The sequence below is a fragment of the Esox lucius genome, chromosome 25, assembly GCF_011004845.1.
Source record: "Esox lucius isolate fEsoLuc1 chromosome 25, fEsoLuc1.pri, whole genome shotgun sequence".
In the NCBI taxonomy this organism is placed as follows: Eukaryota; Metazoa; Chordata; class Actinopteri; order Esociformes; family Esocidae; genus Esox; species Esox lucius.
Window position 1 is genome coordinate 20,372,121 of NC_047593.1, and position 15,430 is coordinate 20,387,550.

General features: G+C 44.5%; 1 protein-coding gene across 1 annotated transcript in view; it reads left to right on the plus strand.

The window, feature by feature from the left end:
* The window catches only part of LOC105005841 (ankyrin-2), a 69,861-nt gene that overhangs the window by 35,248 nt on the left and 19,183 nt on the right, over positions 1-15,430 (plus strand). Inside the window, exons 42-47 of the mRNA XM_034291176.1 lie at positions 1,474-11,022; positions 12,104-12,181; positions 12,872-13,003; positions 13,703-13,843; positions 13,995-14,205; positions 14,758-14,824. Coding sequence (XP_034147067.1) covers positions 1,474-11,022; positions 12,104-12,181; positions 12,872-13,003; positions 13,703-13,843; positions 13,995-14,205; positions 14,758-14,824 — 10,178 coding nt within the window. The remainder of the gene's footprint in view (positions 1-1,473; positions 11,023-12,103; positions 12,182-12,871; positions 13,004-13,702; positions 13,844-13,994; positions 14,206-14,757; positions 14,825-15,430) is intronic.

The window sequence follows — 15,430 nt, forward strand, 5'->3', positions numbered from 1 at the left end:
TACGTAAGACATGGATTTTACTAATAGCATTTTTTTAAATGTATTTAGATGGCTGAAAACAAATAATTTCAAAATCCTCACTGTGCTATGACAGTGTTATGTCAAAGAAACGTCCTTGCATATTCCTGTGTGCCTTAGTTCAGTCTGAAGAAATTATGAATGTATTGCTAAATGACGAAATGTAATAATGTGCGTTTTAAGTAACTATTCGTTTCAAAGCACTCTGCATGGCAATAATCTTAAATTTGCATGAAAATAAAATGTTAATTAACAATTAGTAAGTATGCATGTATATATCTATGCATGTATATATCTATGCATGTATATATCTATGCATGTATATATCTATGCATGTATATACACATACATACATATTTTTTTTTTTATGACAATTGATCTTTGTTTAACACTCATTGTTCTTTTATGTTGTCAGTTCAGCATATTAGCATGTTATATTACTGGTGTTTTATCTAATAGCACTAAACATCCTCCTCTAACAAAAGCCTATTTAGACACAAAACACATTATTCAACAGGTTAAATAAATGTATTTACATTTAAATATTTTTACAATGTTAACTGACATTCCCTACATGTACAATGTGTATACCTAGTTTAACTTGCCATTTGTTTGTTAATATTTGGATTTCTGACAGTTTGTTTACAAGGTTCAATTCTTTCTTCTCTGATGGGTGTTGTCAATGGACATTAACCCTTTCGAGAACAATCTTGAGATGTTTTGTTTGTGTGGAACCAGTATGTTTTCTTCCCTCCATTTGTTTCTTGTTCAACAGGGTTTGGGTCAATTCCGTTTACATGTTTGTGAATTTGGAAATTAAATAAAATTCAAATTTCCATAAAAAAAAATCCTAATTGAACATCAGCAAATTTTTACGATGTAATTGTAAACCTAATTTTAGGTTTTCACACTTTCACATTATATAGCCAATTGGTTGCTTGCCCACCAATTGGGAACCAATAGCAATCATTATAAAGAATTTGAAAGTTAATGTACTTCCTGAATTGACTGGAAATGAAACGTCTTTGATCCTAACTTGGAAATCCAGGTCTCGCTTTGTTTCCCGTCTCTACATCCTTGTTTTGTTTCAACTGTTATTTTGTTGTCATGAGTACAGAGTACCTCTCAGACAAGTTATTTCTCGCCCATCTATTTTTCCTTCCTCTTGTCCTGTTACTCTTCTGTTTGGCTTGGCTTCTGCTGGTGCTGCCTGCCCCTGTACCCCACTCCTCCCCTTCCCAATTACTCTGGATATCTGAGTTAGATATACCCCCCTCTTCGGACTCCTTCTTCTTTGTCACCCTGCTTTCCCTTTTCCCTGGTGAAACAGAAGATACACTGTGATATTTTCTGCCCTGACCACCGTTTTTCCAATGTCTTCTCTTCCCCTTCACTTCATTCCCCTCTTTTTTTTTACACCCACTTTGGTTTGGTCTCCTTTTTGCAAAATGGAAGATGACGAGACTGAGTCAACAGAGACATACACCTTGCCAACCAATCAGCTGCTTGACCCAGCCATGCTGGCAAGCCCTGACCTCCTATCAGAGGTCTCCGACATGAGGCAGGACCTCATGAAAATGTCAGCCATCTTGACAACAGAACAAACAGAATATCCTTGCTCTTGGGAGGGAGTAGGAAGTGGACAAGGAAGGAGAGGAATGGAGGATGAAATGACAGAGCCGTTTGAGATCAAAGGACAGGTGAAAGGGGATATTGAGAACGCTGGAGAGATTTTACATGCAGATACTAGAATCACAAGCCCGCTACGGGACAGCCTCATCCATGAGAGATCCGATCAAGTCATTCTAAAGCAGGAAGGCAAACGTCATCCTCCAGAGATCAAAAAGCCTATCCGGAAGAAGCTGAGGGACAGAGAACGTTCTGGATGCAGCAGCTCGGAGGGAGAGCTGGAGAGAATGAGCTCTCAGGAGTCCCTAGATGGAGATGCTGTTCTCGGGGATCCTGGGCTAGGAGCGGGGCCTGGGTTGGGGACCCAGTCTGAGGCTGGAGAGTGTCCCGGAACTGAGAGCCAAGTGACTTCTGGGTCTGAACCCAGAGTGGAGCCTGAGACTGAATTAAAAACACTGTCTGCCCTGAATCAGGATGTCATACTGCAGGAGTCTGGGCTCGGGTCTGGCCCTGAGTGTGTAGCTGTTGTGACTTCAGGCATGGAGCCACCAGCCTCACCCCTGATAGTAGAAACACCTATTGGGTCCATAAAGGACAGGGTGAGAGCTCTGCAGAAAAAGGTTGAAGAAGAAAACGGGAAGGACGATCGTAAGCGACAGCCCGCACAAGCACCCGTCCCACCGACCAGAACCTCCAGTGCAGTTACCAAGAAGATGGGTGAATCCCAGATGCCAGATCTCCCCAAACTTCCCAGATCTCCGAAATCCCCCCGGTCTCAAACGGAGAGGCTGGAGGAGACCATGTCCGTACGGGAGTTGATGAAGGCATTCCAGACAGGCCAGGATCCTTCCAAGAACAAAACTGGGCTTTTTGAACACAAAGCCATGACCTGGTCGACAACCACCTCATCTAGCTCAGAGGTTGGGATCTCCAGAGACACCTCCAGGTCTGAACCGAGCCCTGTGGGACATCTGCTGACACAATCTCCAAATGCCATATTTCTCTATCCACAAAGTATCGTGACCCACGGCAACAGAGATGCAGACAGTGGATCACACATGACCTTAGTAGGGAACTACACTGGGCAATCTGACGTAGCTCAAGTCACTGTTCAATTTGAAAACTCAGTGGCCATCATTGACAGAACACAAGCCGAGGATGGAGTGACCTTCTCAGACAAGACTCAACCGGAGGATTCTGGGAACAGCCCAGAGATGATGAAGTTGGAGGAACCAGAGATTGGGGCAGACAGGAGGTATTCCATAGAACTGCAGATTAGCCCAGACCGAAGACCCTCAGAGGACTTCAGCGCAGACATTAGGGCGGAGCTGGAGGACAGTCCGGAGTACCAACTGTTCAGACAGACCTCGACCATATCAGGCAAAAAGTACCAGGCTGAAGCAACCACAGACGAATTCCCAGAACCACACCCCAATGCCAACATAACATTTATATTAAGCCGCAGTGTGGATAATGATGAGGGGGGTGCATTCGTCACTAAAGGTGAGGACCAGATGGGAGATGAAATTTCTCAGATGCACAAAGGCTTGTCAGACTTTCCTGGTACCAGCATGGAAACAAAGAAGCACCATTCCAGCTCAGGGGAGAGTGAGAAACTTGAAGGACTGGCAGACACTCCACAAATGAGCCCAGAAGAACTCACATTCCCCACTAAACACCTTGATTTGTCCACAGTGGATAATGAAACTGACAAGACAGAAGGGTTGAAAGACCTTAAAGATAAAATCCATGACAATGAAGAAATCTTTTCAGATACCGATACTGTGTCTCAGGTTCAGGAACCTATTCTTCAAGAAGTCAGGATAGAAAGGAAGACTTCTTGGACAACTGTTGAAGTTAGAAATATGTCAGGCATGGAGCAACTCCTCAGTGGAGATTTGGACCAGTACCTAGAAGAGAGACCATCCCTGGTTTGTGACACCAAAAAGATGACCGTTCTGGAACCAATGATACAAGAAGTCAAGATTGAAAGGAAAAATATTTTAAGCCCAACTGTAAAAGTCAGAAATATGTCAGGCATGGAAGCACTTCTCAGTGGAGATTTGGACCAGTACCTTGAACAGATACCTGTTGTTCACCCCGGTTCTAAACAGGAAACATTCCAGCAGCAAAACATAGAGAAGGTCATCCTGACCAGGAATGATGTGCAAGAATCACACACTTTCCCCACCGAGGAGGTAGACATGTCAGCAGCACATACTGAAACAGAAAGAGTAGATGGGTGGACATTGGAAAACACAGATGATGCCGTTCTTGGGGCAGAATTAGTGACAGTTCAAAAACCGATGTTGCAAGAAGTCAAGATGGAAGATAAGAACTCATTTACAACAGTTAGAGAGGATAGAGATATGTCAGGAATGGAGTCCTTCCTCAGTGGAGACTTGAATCATTACCTTGAAGAGAGAACACAACCTGTTTTTGACACTGAAAGCATGAAAGATCAGGAACTGATGTTGCAAGAAGTCAAAAAGGAAAGGAAGACCTCTGCCAGATCTCTAACTGTAGATGTTAAAGACATGTCAGGAATGGAGGCACTTCTATGTGGAGATTTGGAACAGGACCTAGAACCGGTACCATTAGAGGTTGAAGATACCTTCAGTGGGGATCAGTACCTTGAACCGAAACATGTGATGTCCAGTCATTTGTTAGAGGAGGGATTGAAATGGGAAACCCACTCTTCCTCTGTTGACCAGGAAGATGATTCCACAGTAGTCGAAGTAACAGAACAAGAAGATATAGTGAAATTAAAAGAAGTGGGACATGAGAGGGGCTGTGATATTAATGTTGAAGATTACTTATTGCAGGACCATTCAGCTGGGGAAGTATTGGAACAGTCAGTCACAAAAGCAGCACATTCAGGAGACTCAAAGAAAGTGACCTTTAACCTACAGGTATCGTTTGATTCAACACTACCCACAGAGGGCTCTGATGACGATGACCAGCCCCCTGTTGAGCCCAGAACTGACACAGGAAACCTGGATACGTCACAGGGAATTCCATCACCCTGCAAAACAAAAGAAATGCTGTACCCAAACCTTAACCTGCTGGAGTCATTTTCAGCAGAGGCTCCTGAACTTACTGTTATATCAAAGGGTTCCCATGATGACAACACTGTCCAACATCAAAGCATCAAACCGATTATGCAGACTGGTAAAGATAAGCCAGAATCATTTACTATCTCTGCTACAGATGTAGACATGTCCACAGCATATACAGAGACCGAGAAAGAAAGTGGACGGAAAGCGGAAAACATTGATGATGGTGACATTAGGGGTGCAGAATTGTTGACAGTTCAGGAGCCATTATTACATGAAGTCAAGGTTGAAAGAAAGACCTCATCCAGGTCGGCTGCTGAAATCAGAGATATGTCAGGCATGGAAAAACTCCTTAGCAGAGATATGCATCAGGACATCGCAGTGAGACCACCGCCTCTATGTGACAGTAAACTGATCAAAGTTGAGGAAGCAATGTTGCAAGAAGTCAGGATAAAAAGAAAGACCATGCCCAGACCAAATTTAGATAGTAAAGATATGTCAGGGATGGAAGTATATCTCAGTGAAGATTTAGACCAGGACCTACAACAGAGACCAGCAGAAGTTAGAGATATCATCTTTGGAGATCAGTTCCTTGAACGGAAACCTATAACATCCAGTCATTCATTAGAAGAGCACATTGTCCAGGAGGGATTCAAACAGGACAGCAAACAGGAAACCCGCTCTTTCTCCTTTGACCAGCAAGACATGTCCACAGCAGTCCAAACGACAGAACAAGAAGATAGATTGAAAGTAGAAGACAAGGGTGACAGTGACATTTATGGTGACGATGACTTTACACAGGGCCATTCAGCTGGGCCGTTCAGTTCAGAGAAAGTGAGAGCATTTGACTCAGCACTCACCATACTCAGCTCTGGGGAGGATAACCAGGTCCCTGTTGGGACAAGATCCGACTTAGAGAATCTGGATGCCTCAGAGATTAAACAATCCCCCTGGAAAAGTACAGAACTGTCATTTCCCAACTTAAACATGAATGACTCATTTTCAGTGGATACACCTGAAGTTAGTTGGGTTCCCTCAGAGGACTTACTAGAAGACAACATTGTCCAAAAGAAAAGCCTGGACCAGATCATCTTGACCAGGGATGAAAAACGAGAATCAGATATGGTCTCCACTAAAGAGGTAGACCTGTCAACAGCATATACAGAGACAGGAAAAGGAGACGGATGGAAAGTGGAACATATGGATGATAATGCTGGTCTAAGCACACAATCAGTGAAAGTTCATGAACCGATGTTACAAGAAGTCAGGATGGAAAAGAAGACCTCATCTGAACCAGTTGTAGAAGTTAAAGATATGTCAGGAACAGAGGCACTTCTCAGTGAAGATTTAGACCCGGACCTAGAAGAGAAACCAGTAGAATTTAAATATATTCTTAGTGGAGATCATTACGTTGAGCAGAAACATATACTGTCCGGTTGTTCAATTGATGAGGACATCATCCAGGAGGTATTTGAACAGGTGGTGAGTACACAGGAGAGCAAACAGGAAACCCACTCTTTCTCCATTGACCAGGAAGACGTGTCCACCGCAGTCAAAGTGACTAAACAAGAAGATGGAGTGGACGTAGGGGGAGCGGGAGATGTGGATGTCCGTAACATTTACGGTAACACAGACTTCACACAGGGCCATTCTACTGGTAAAGAATTGGAATGCACAGTCACTACAGCGGCACATCCAGGTGACTCAAAGAAAGTGACCTTTAATCTACAGGAAAAAGTGTATACAGCAGTTCCCACACTGGGCTTTGAGGAGGATGACCAGTCACCTGTTGAGGACAGGTTTGACTTAGAGGGCGTGGATGCCGCAGAGATAAAGCCATCACCCTGCAAAACGGCAGAAATGTCATATCCTAACCTAAACTTGAAAGACTTATTTTCAGTGGATATGCCTGAAGTTATTTCGGTCAGATCAGAATATTCATCAGAGGATAATATTTTCAGACCGCAGTGCTTTGAACAGGTCATCCTGACTGTGGAAGACAAGCGAGAATCACTTACTGTCACTAAAGAAGTTGACATATCCACAGCATATAAAGAGACACAAAAAGAAGGTGGATGGAATGTGGAAGACGTGGTTGATGGTGTCATTAGTGGTGGAGATTTAATGACAGTTCAGGAACCAATGTTATGTGAAGTCAGGCATGAAAGAAAGCACACTTCCAGACCAATTGTAGAAGATAGAGATTTGTCAGGAATGGAGGAACTCCTCAGTAGAGATTTAGATCAGTACCCACAAGCAAGATCAGCACCTCTCTGTGATGCCAAAGACATAAACATTCAGGAACCAATTATACAAGAAATCAGAATTGAAGGAAAACCCTCTTCCAGACCATCTGCAGAAGTCAGAGACCGGTCAGGCATGGAGGAACTTCTCTTTGAAGATTTAGACCAATACCTAGAAGAGAGACGTGAAGTTCTCAGTGGGTCACTTCATGATGACATCGACATACAGCAAACCTTTGAGAAGGGAATTCTAACCAGGGATGATGAGCTAGAATCACATGCCTTCCTCAATATGGAGGTAGACATGTCAACATTAGATACAGAAACAGAAAAAGTATACGGTTGGACTGTGGAAAACACGGATGATGATGCCGTTCTTGGGGCAGAGATAGTTACAGTTCAGGAACCATTGTTGCAAGAAGTCAATATAGAAGATAAGACTTCATCTAGACCAGTTGTAAAGGGTAGAGATATCACAGAAATGGTGTCCCTCCTCAGCGGAGACTTAAATCAGTATCTTGAACAGAGACCACCAGACGTTTTTGATGCCAAAGAGATGACAGTTCACGAACCAATGTTACATGAAGTCAGGATTGAAAGAAAATCCTCATCAACCACAGCTGCCGAAGTCCAAGATATTTCTAGCATAGAGGCAATCCTCAGTGGAGATTTGGACCAGTACGTTGAACATGGACATGGTGATCTCAGGGTTTTAACACAGGACAACATCTTCCAACAGCAAAGCTTTGAACAGGTTCCCATGACCAGTGATGACGAACATAAATCAAGCATTTACTCCACTAATGAGGTAGACATGTTAAGAGTGGATAAAAAAGCAGAAGAAGATGGATGGAAAGGGGAAGACAATGTTAATCCTACCATTAGTGTAGCCCAATCAGAAATATTATCCCCTGCTCACGAACTGATGATGCAGAAACCGCCCTTACAAGAAATCATTATGGAAAGGAAGACCACATCCAGACCAGCTGTAGAAGTTAAAAGTATGTCGGGAATGGAGGCACTTCTCAGTAAAAACATAGACCCGGACTTAGAACAGAGACCACTAGAAATAAAACTCAGTGGAGGTCAGTACCTTGAACAGAAACCTGTAATGTCCAGTTATTCGTTTGATGAAGACATTGACCAGGAGGAATTTGAGCAGGTGGTGATAACACAGGAGGTTAAACTGAAAACCCACTCTTTCTCCATTGACCAGGAAGATGTGTGCACAGTAGACAAAGTGACTGAACACAGAGAGAAAGTGGGAGACGAGGGTGACGGTGATATTTCTGGTGACAATGACTTATTGCAGGACTGTTTAGCTGGGGTAGCATTGGAAAGGTCAGTCACTACAGCAGGACATTCTGGAGACGCAGATAACTTGACCTATAACCTGCAGAGATCATTTGATTCAACACTTGCCACACAGGGCTCTGAGCAAGATGACCAAGTTCCTTCTGGGACAATGGCTGACTTAGAGGACTTGTATGCCACAGAGGTAAAACCATCACCATGCAAAACTACAGAACTGTCATATCCAAACCTAAACATGCAGGATTTGCTTTCAACAGATGCTCCTGAAGCTAATTGGATCTCTCTAGATGTTCAAAGTGACTTGGCTAATCAGGGAGTGGTTCACAGCTCAGACAATGTGGAATTAACACTCAGACCTGCAGACTTTGAGGCCTTCCATCCTGAAGCTCTGCACCAGCCGGAGAGACAACTTTCTTATGGAGACTCTTTGGAGGCCAGTCCTAACATGGAGGACCATTCGTCTAGGAAATCTCCTGACTCTATAGAACCTAGTCCGACCAGGGACTCCCCCTGTCCCGATTCACTGGACGGCAGCCCCACGGAGCCGAAAAGTGCCACAGCAGTTCAGGCGGCAAGGAAATCAGCCGTGTATGAAGATTATTATTCTCAGCTTAGAGCCTGTCTCGGTGAGGAGCATGTTAGCAACATGGAGGATGAAGATTATTCCAAACAGGCTTATCAAATGGAAGGTGAGAGTCCCGTCTTGCCAAAGGGGGAACAGGGGGGGAGTTTTGATCCAAAAACAGCAGGCCCTGAAGGTCCCTCTATGCCTTTAAAGCTGAGCTTACACGAAGAGGATGATATGGATGATGTGGAGGACATGGATCTAGAGGATAGTGAAGCCAGCCAAAAACAGTTCACCCCAGAGGAGGATATGTTCAAAATGGCCACCAAGATCAAAACCTTTGAGGAGATGGAGATGGACGCCAACACTAAGAGAGGAGGGAAAGCATGTGAAGACTCTGTGTCATCCCAGTTTGAGGATTATGAAGAATTTCAGTCGATTGTCGGCCTGATTGATACAGAAGCAAAATCAACCAAGCCCAAAATGGACACTGATTTGCTTCATTCGGTTGAACTTGAAGCTGCTGGTGAAATCTTGCCCTCACCCCCTGGGATAGAAACTAAGTTGGATAGTTCAGTTCAGAGTGAAGCTGACTTCCCTCACAGCAGCCCTTGCCATTCTCCATTAGAAAGTCAGGTTTCCGAGCCCTTCAGCCATTGTTTACTTATCACAAAACAGGAAACATATCACACAGAGAACATCCGTGACCATATCAGTGAACACACTGAGCAGAATGTGGATGAAATGTCAGCTATGGGGACCCAAATGGAGGCAGTGGCTGAATCCCAGGCAGGGGAAGGTAAGTCGGTTACACCAGAGGTGTTGTGCATTGAAGATGAAAGCTTGAAGGAGGTGGAGGAAGCAGATATCTTGCCTCTTCAGGGAGACCTGGTCCCCTGGAGTGCCCTGCGTGACGATAACGATGATGACGACGATGAAGCATTTCACGCACGCGTGGAGGCAGAGGAACAGAGGATTATGGATCTCATCGAGGACCGCCGTACTCCTGACACCACACCAGGTCGCACACCGACAGAGGAGGGCACGCCCAACCCTTTTCAGTTCCAAGAAGGTAAGTTCTTTGAGATGACCAGAGGGGGCGCTATCGACATGACAAGAAGGAGCTTTGAAGAGGATGGCGAGGGCTATGCCTTCTTTCACATAGGAGATCACCCAGTTGATGAAGTCTTGTTTGAGGACACCAAAGATTGTGTTCGCACAGATGTTCCTGAAAAAGGGCAGAGTTTTTCTGTTACTGACCTGAAACTCAAGCAGGAAGGTGAGCAAAGCAAAGATGGTACTGACTCATTCTTCCAGACCATACCATTAGCAGTTGACAATCAAGGGGGAAAACCAGTGGCGAAACCTAGTACTTCCATCCAAATGGATCCAAAAGCTGAAACTGTCCCTCTTTTGCAAGCTGAAATGGGAAGCTCCTTGGAAGTCCAAATAGGTTCTCCTGACCTCCAGGTGTTCCCCACCACTGTTTACTCAGAGCAGATCCGCCAGTTGTTTGACTCATCCCCTGAGGAAGAGGACAAGGAGAAGAGCTCTGTCATTCCGATGCAGTCCACATATCAAGGCACGGTGGATTCATCTACTAGCGTCCTGAACGAGTCTGACATATCACCAGATGCTTTGACTAAGGAGGAAACAGGTTTCAAATCAGAGATAGCTGTCAACGCTGGTTCACAGAAATCAGAGCTAAGCCCTGATCCCATATCAACAGTGGAGGAATCTCTTCACCAGGACAGGAGAACAAGATCTGAGACAGATTTTGGAACTGGCTATCAATCACAGCAGGATAGGAACAGGAGTCACTCAGACAGCTACAAGCCTACAACCAAATCCCAACCTCTCACCTCCAGGCTTCCCATCACGGCCCACTCCTCGTCATACTCCTCCTGTTCCCAGCCTGACAACGACCAGCACTCAGACATACGAGAACCTTCCCCCCGATCCTCTCTGGATGCCGAAAGCAGCAGTGGCGGCGACAATTGCAACAGCCCAGATTCTGTCATCTTCAGGTACGACGGCCTCACGCCTTGCAGCTCGGACCCAGAAACGAGGGCTTTGCCAGTGCTTCGAAGTTCCTCCGCCACAGAGGAGGTGTTTGAATCAAGGCCAATCTGGGAAGACTCTGTGGTGACTCAGATGCAGCGAATCTCCGATGATGGGACCTCGGAGCGGCCGCAAGGTACCGAACTTACCAACGCCAGTGTCTTTCTTTCCCTGTTCTACTTTTTGGGAACTGAGCCATAATGTGCCTCTGGGGTCAACATGACCCTAGCGATAGATTACTGGTCTGACAGATAACACCAAGTGTTGCAGATTCATTGACAACCTTTAGAAAAATACTAGTTTTGTAGAAGCACAACACAAATCTGCTGAGAGACTTATTCAGAATGGTTCATTCATCACTTTTCTGTCGTTTTTTTGTTTTTGTTTTGTGCCGTCTCGTCTCGTCTCGTGCTGTACTGCATCGTCTTGTACTATGTTGTCTTCTGTTGTCTGGTTTACTTTCCATATACATGTCTATATGTCTATGTATGTGTTCACACAATCTCAAGATTGACTGGTCTAGATCTGTTGAATGCTCATTATGGACTGTGGTTTGTGGTGCCTGTTGGCAGTCACCCCGAGGCAAGACGGAGTACGCTGCAGTTCTTTAACTATCTTACCTAATTTATACGATCAAAGGCTTGATTATTTAGTTAACAATCGGGAGGGTTACTTCTGGAATTAATCAGTTCTTGGCTTGGGGTCACAGAGGCTTTTGGTTGAGGATGTCTGAACTACTACCACATTAATAATAATTTTACTAATCATCGCACTCAGCTTGGAATGCCACATGCTTCCCATTGCTTCAGCGCTATTCAGACACTTTAAATGGGTCTAAAATCAAGACCGACATTAAAGTGTGTCCAAGTAGGGCAGCTGACATCATCGGCAGAATGGGTGACACCACCTCCGCTTCATGATCCATTCAAGCATCAGTGCAGGAACATGTAGAGGCCAGAGACAGTAATGTAAAGTATTCAACTGTTGACCTGTTTGCCCCGTGATTGCCTGGGATCCACTAGGAGTGTTGTATTTAAATGTATGGTGTGCATCCTAAATTGCACCCTATTCCCGAAATAGTGTACTACTTTTGAACAGGGACCTATGGACCCCGGTTAAAACATGTACAGTATTAGGGAGCCAGGGAGCCATTTTGGGCACACCCTACAGTGTTGCTACTGAGGAGATTGTGATATCTGTCTTTGGTGGTGTTGTAGTGGATTGGCATGACGACACAGACAGAAAAGAGGAGATGTTGGCCATTATTGCGGACCTGCTGGGGTTCAGCTGGACAGGTGAGTCATCAGGAGGTGTCTAGGTTACCTGCCATTGTATCTGTGAGAGGTGTGTATACAGGTGTTAATCAGTCATGCCGTTGTTGTTTTTTACTGCCAGCATTTTGCAGGAAATTTTAACTTGTAGCTTTACAACAATAAAATGTCAGACTTGATTTGTTGTAATGAAAAGTGCATTACCCCAAACAGTTTGTTGTTTATATTCCACAAAACAATTCACATTTCCATTCACTTTTTCAAATTGTCTCAACTTAAGATTAAAGTAAAATTGTTTGTGAGTAGCTGTCAATAAATTGAATGGACCACAATGGTCCATTCAGGTTCTATTTACGTTGATCCTTATTTATTTTTCCCCGGTAGATTTATACTTAAAGATGCAGTCTTGGAGTTTTGCCATCAACAAAATCATTTTATAAACTTCTGATTTTGGCCTGGATGGATATGTTGTTTGAATGTGCGTAATCTATAATCACTGCTATGAAATTCCATGTTGGAAAGCAAGTGGTTTTGATGACACGGGGCAGAAATCAGCACATAAATTACAATTTCGAGGACTTTTTTGGCTCAACCGTGCCACTTTTACAACCTATGGCCAACCATCACTGGCTGAATCTTTAAGTAACTGGTCAAGTCCATTTAATCAGATCCCAGTGGGGTAAGAAACGAGGGTTGTCTCTTTATGTATCTTAGAGCTGGCGAGGGAGCTGGAGTTCAATGAGGATGAGATCCAGGGCGTGAGAACGGACAACCCCAACTCCCTGCAGGAACAGAGCCATGCCCTGCTGCAGCGCTGGGCTGAACAGGAGGGCAAGCACGCCACTGGTATGCCCTGCTGGGGTCGGGTTGGGGGCGGGGGGTTGCTCAATGGAACATTCTAGAGCCCTCAAAGTCAAATCTGGACCCTGAAGCCAGTTCCACACTGTTTTTTCATTGCAACCTTCTAATCAGGGTCTTATTTAGTCCTGGGACACCAGGTGAGTCCCATTAATGAGGTAGAACAGAAAACCAACAGGCTCTGGATCTTGTAGGGTTGTAAGAGTTGATGATCCTTGTTTTAAAGCATTGCTGTGGTCAAACTGTCCTGTAATTGTGAAGAAGGTTATTGAAACGAAACATTTTGACTATCAGTATGTTCTATGTATTGGTTTTGAAACGTCTGTGTTCATTGGAGGGCCGCATTTCTGTAAAAGTGTATTTATTTTTTATATTCATACAGTAGTTGTCGGCGCTGCCAGAAGGGGGTTTGGCCATCCTTCAGAGCTGGCTCTTCTCTAGCTAAATGTTTGCTTAACATCATATTTAATTTAATTGCAGCATTAAACAGTAATCAAACTTTAACAATCACACTGCACAAAAACTCTATATTACAACGCTTGTATACAGGCCATGAATTTCTGCCATTTTTTTTGCACTGGCCAAGTCTGATTCCATTCATTATTAGGAACAGGATTTGGACCTTCAGTCCCAGAGTCGGATATCTGTAGAATAATTTGTATTTTCTATGTACCTTCTCCAAACCAGAGGACAGTCTGATAAAGAGGCTGACCAAGATCAACCGGATGGATATCGTCCACCTGATAGAGACCCAGATGAACAAGGCAGCCCAGGAGCAGACCTCCAGGACCTATGCTGAGATAGAAAAGACTCTGGACCAAAGCGAAGGTACTGGCCTGGACACCCCATCTCGTTGAACTGATACATTCTGCTTCACTTGGCTGGCTCTTGATCATGTCTTATTTTCCCTTTCATCTTATTTTTTCTTTCTTTCTCACCCTTTTTCCTGTCTTTCTCTGTATGTGTTTCTCTCTGTCAGTGTCTGTGGCTCTGTCCTTAGTGCAGGAAGATGCAGACAGCCCTAGACTGGTGAGGAGGGTGGAGTCTTCCCACAGACCGCCCCCGGCCGTCTCGGAAGAGGACCTGTCAGTGGCCTCCCTCCTGGACATTCCTTCCTGGGCGGAGCCTATCGGCCACACCCATTCAGAGAGCATGCACGGTGACCTATTGGAGGACCTGGAGAGCACAGCGTATGTCAATCAGAGAATGAGCCAATCTGCTTTGAGGAGAGAATATTTTTAATTTAATTTACAGTTGGCTTGATTAAAACTGGAGAATACTGTTGTAATAAGTTGTCTACAGGCTAATAGAAATCAAGGATAAAAACAAATCAATCAACAACATTTTTGGAGTTGATTTCTGGTGAATATTGTCATTAAAATAAATGACTTACCCTTATGCATCCAATGGTTCTTAGCTTGTAGCATCTCAAATGAGCTGTAGTTTGAAATTGCTGTTTGAAGGAAATTAAATTATGTTTTACAGTTTGTCTTGGCCATTAGACCTCCTTCAGGGGGAGAAATCAACATGATAAAAGTAAAAAAAACATGATAATTCTCATTTAACATGATATACGCTTCCAGGTTTTGAATAACACTGAAATAGTTGTGAGCAAATTCATTTCAATCCAATTGCAGACCTCAGATTTTCACATCGTCAAAACCTGACCGCGCCTTGAGATCGATAATAAAAATGATTGCAAATATATTATCAACTGTTTTTCCTTTTCATTCACGTTTCAGGGAACTGAGCCCCAACCTGTGGACGTCGCAGGATGCCGTTACAAGGGACTCTGCCGCCAGCGAGCAAGTAAGTCCACCTGTGAATACGATTGGCACAGAAAAATGGAGGCTACCATCCCAAGCGTGCAACCCTCAGTACCAAACCAGTAACCCGCCTCAGGGCCATAGCAGCAGACTTGGTGCTGTCCCGCCTCAAAGAGGCACCATTGGTCCAATGCCAGATGGCGGTGACCAAACGCCTCTGCCAAGACAAGGCCAAAGTGAGCCTGAGGGCTGGCTTTTGCCAGAGCAGCTCAGGATAACATTGCCCACAGCGGTCAGAGACAGTATGTCAGATTCTCAGCAGTCAAAGACAGACCTCAGAGAGCTTTGGGCTGGGTTTAGGGAGGTGTCACAGGGCAGGGTTCCTGAGTCAGAACACCGGCTGTACGAACACCAGGAAGTAGCAACTCTTAGAAAGGACCAATCAAAGGTCGAGGAAGAGCTTCCGTTTATAGACGAGCATGAATTGACTTGTGCCATGGCACACTACAGCATGCTAATGCCAACCGACTTCCAGCAAGGCATAGTCCAACAGCTACGTAGTCCAGCAGCTGGCGAATCCACTCCCAAGCCACATGACTCACCTGACAGGCTTTCTAGCTTTGTCACCGCCTATCAGGGAACCAATCAC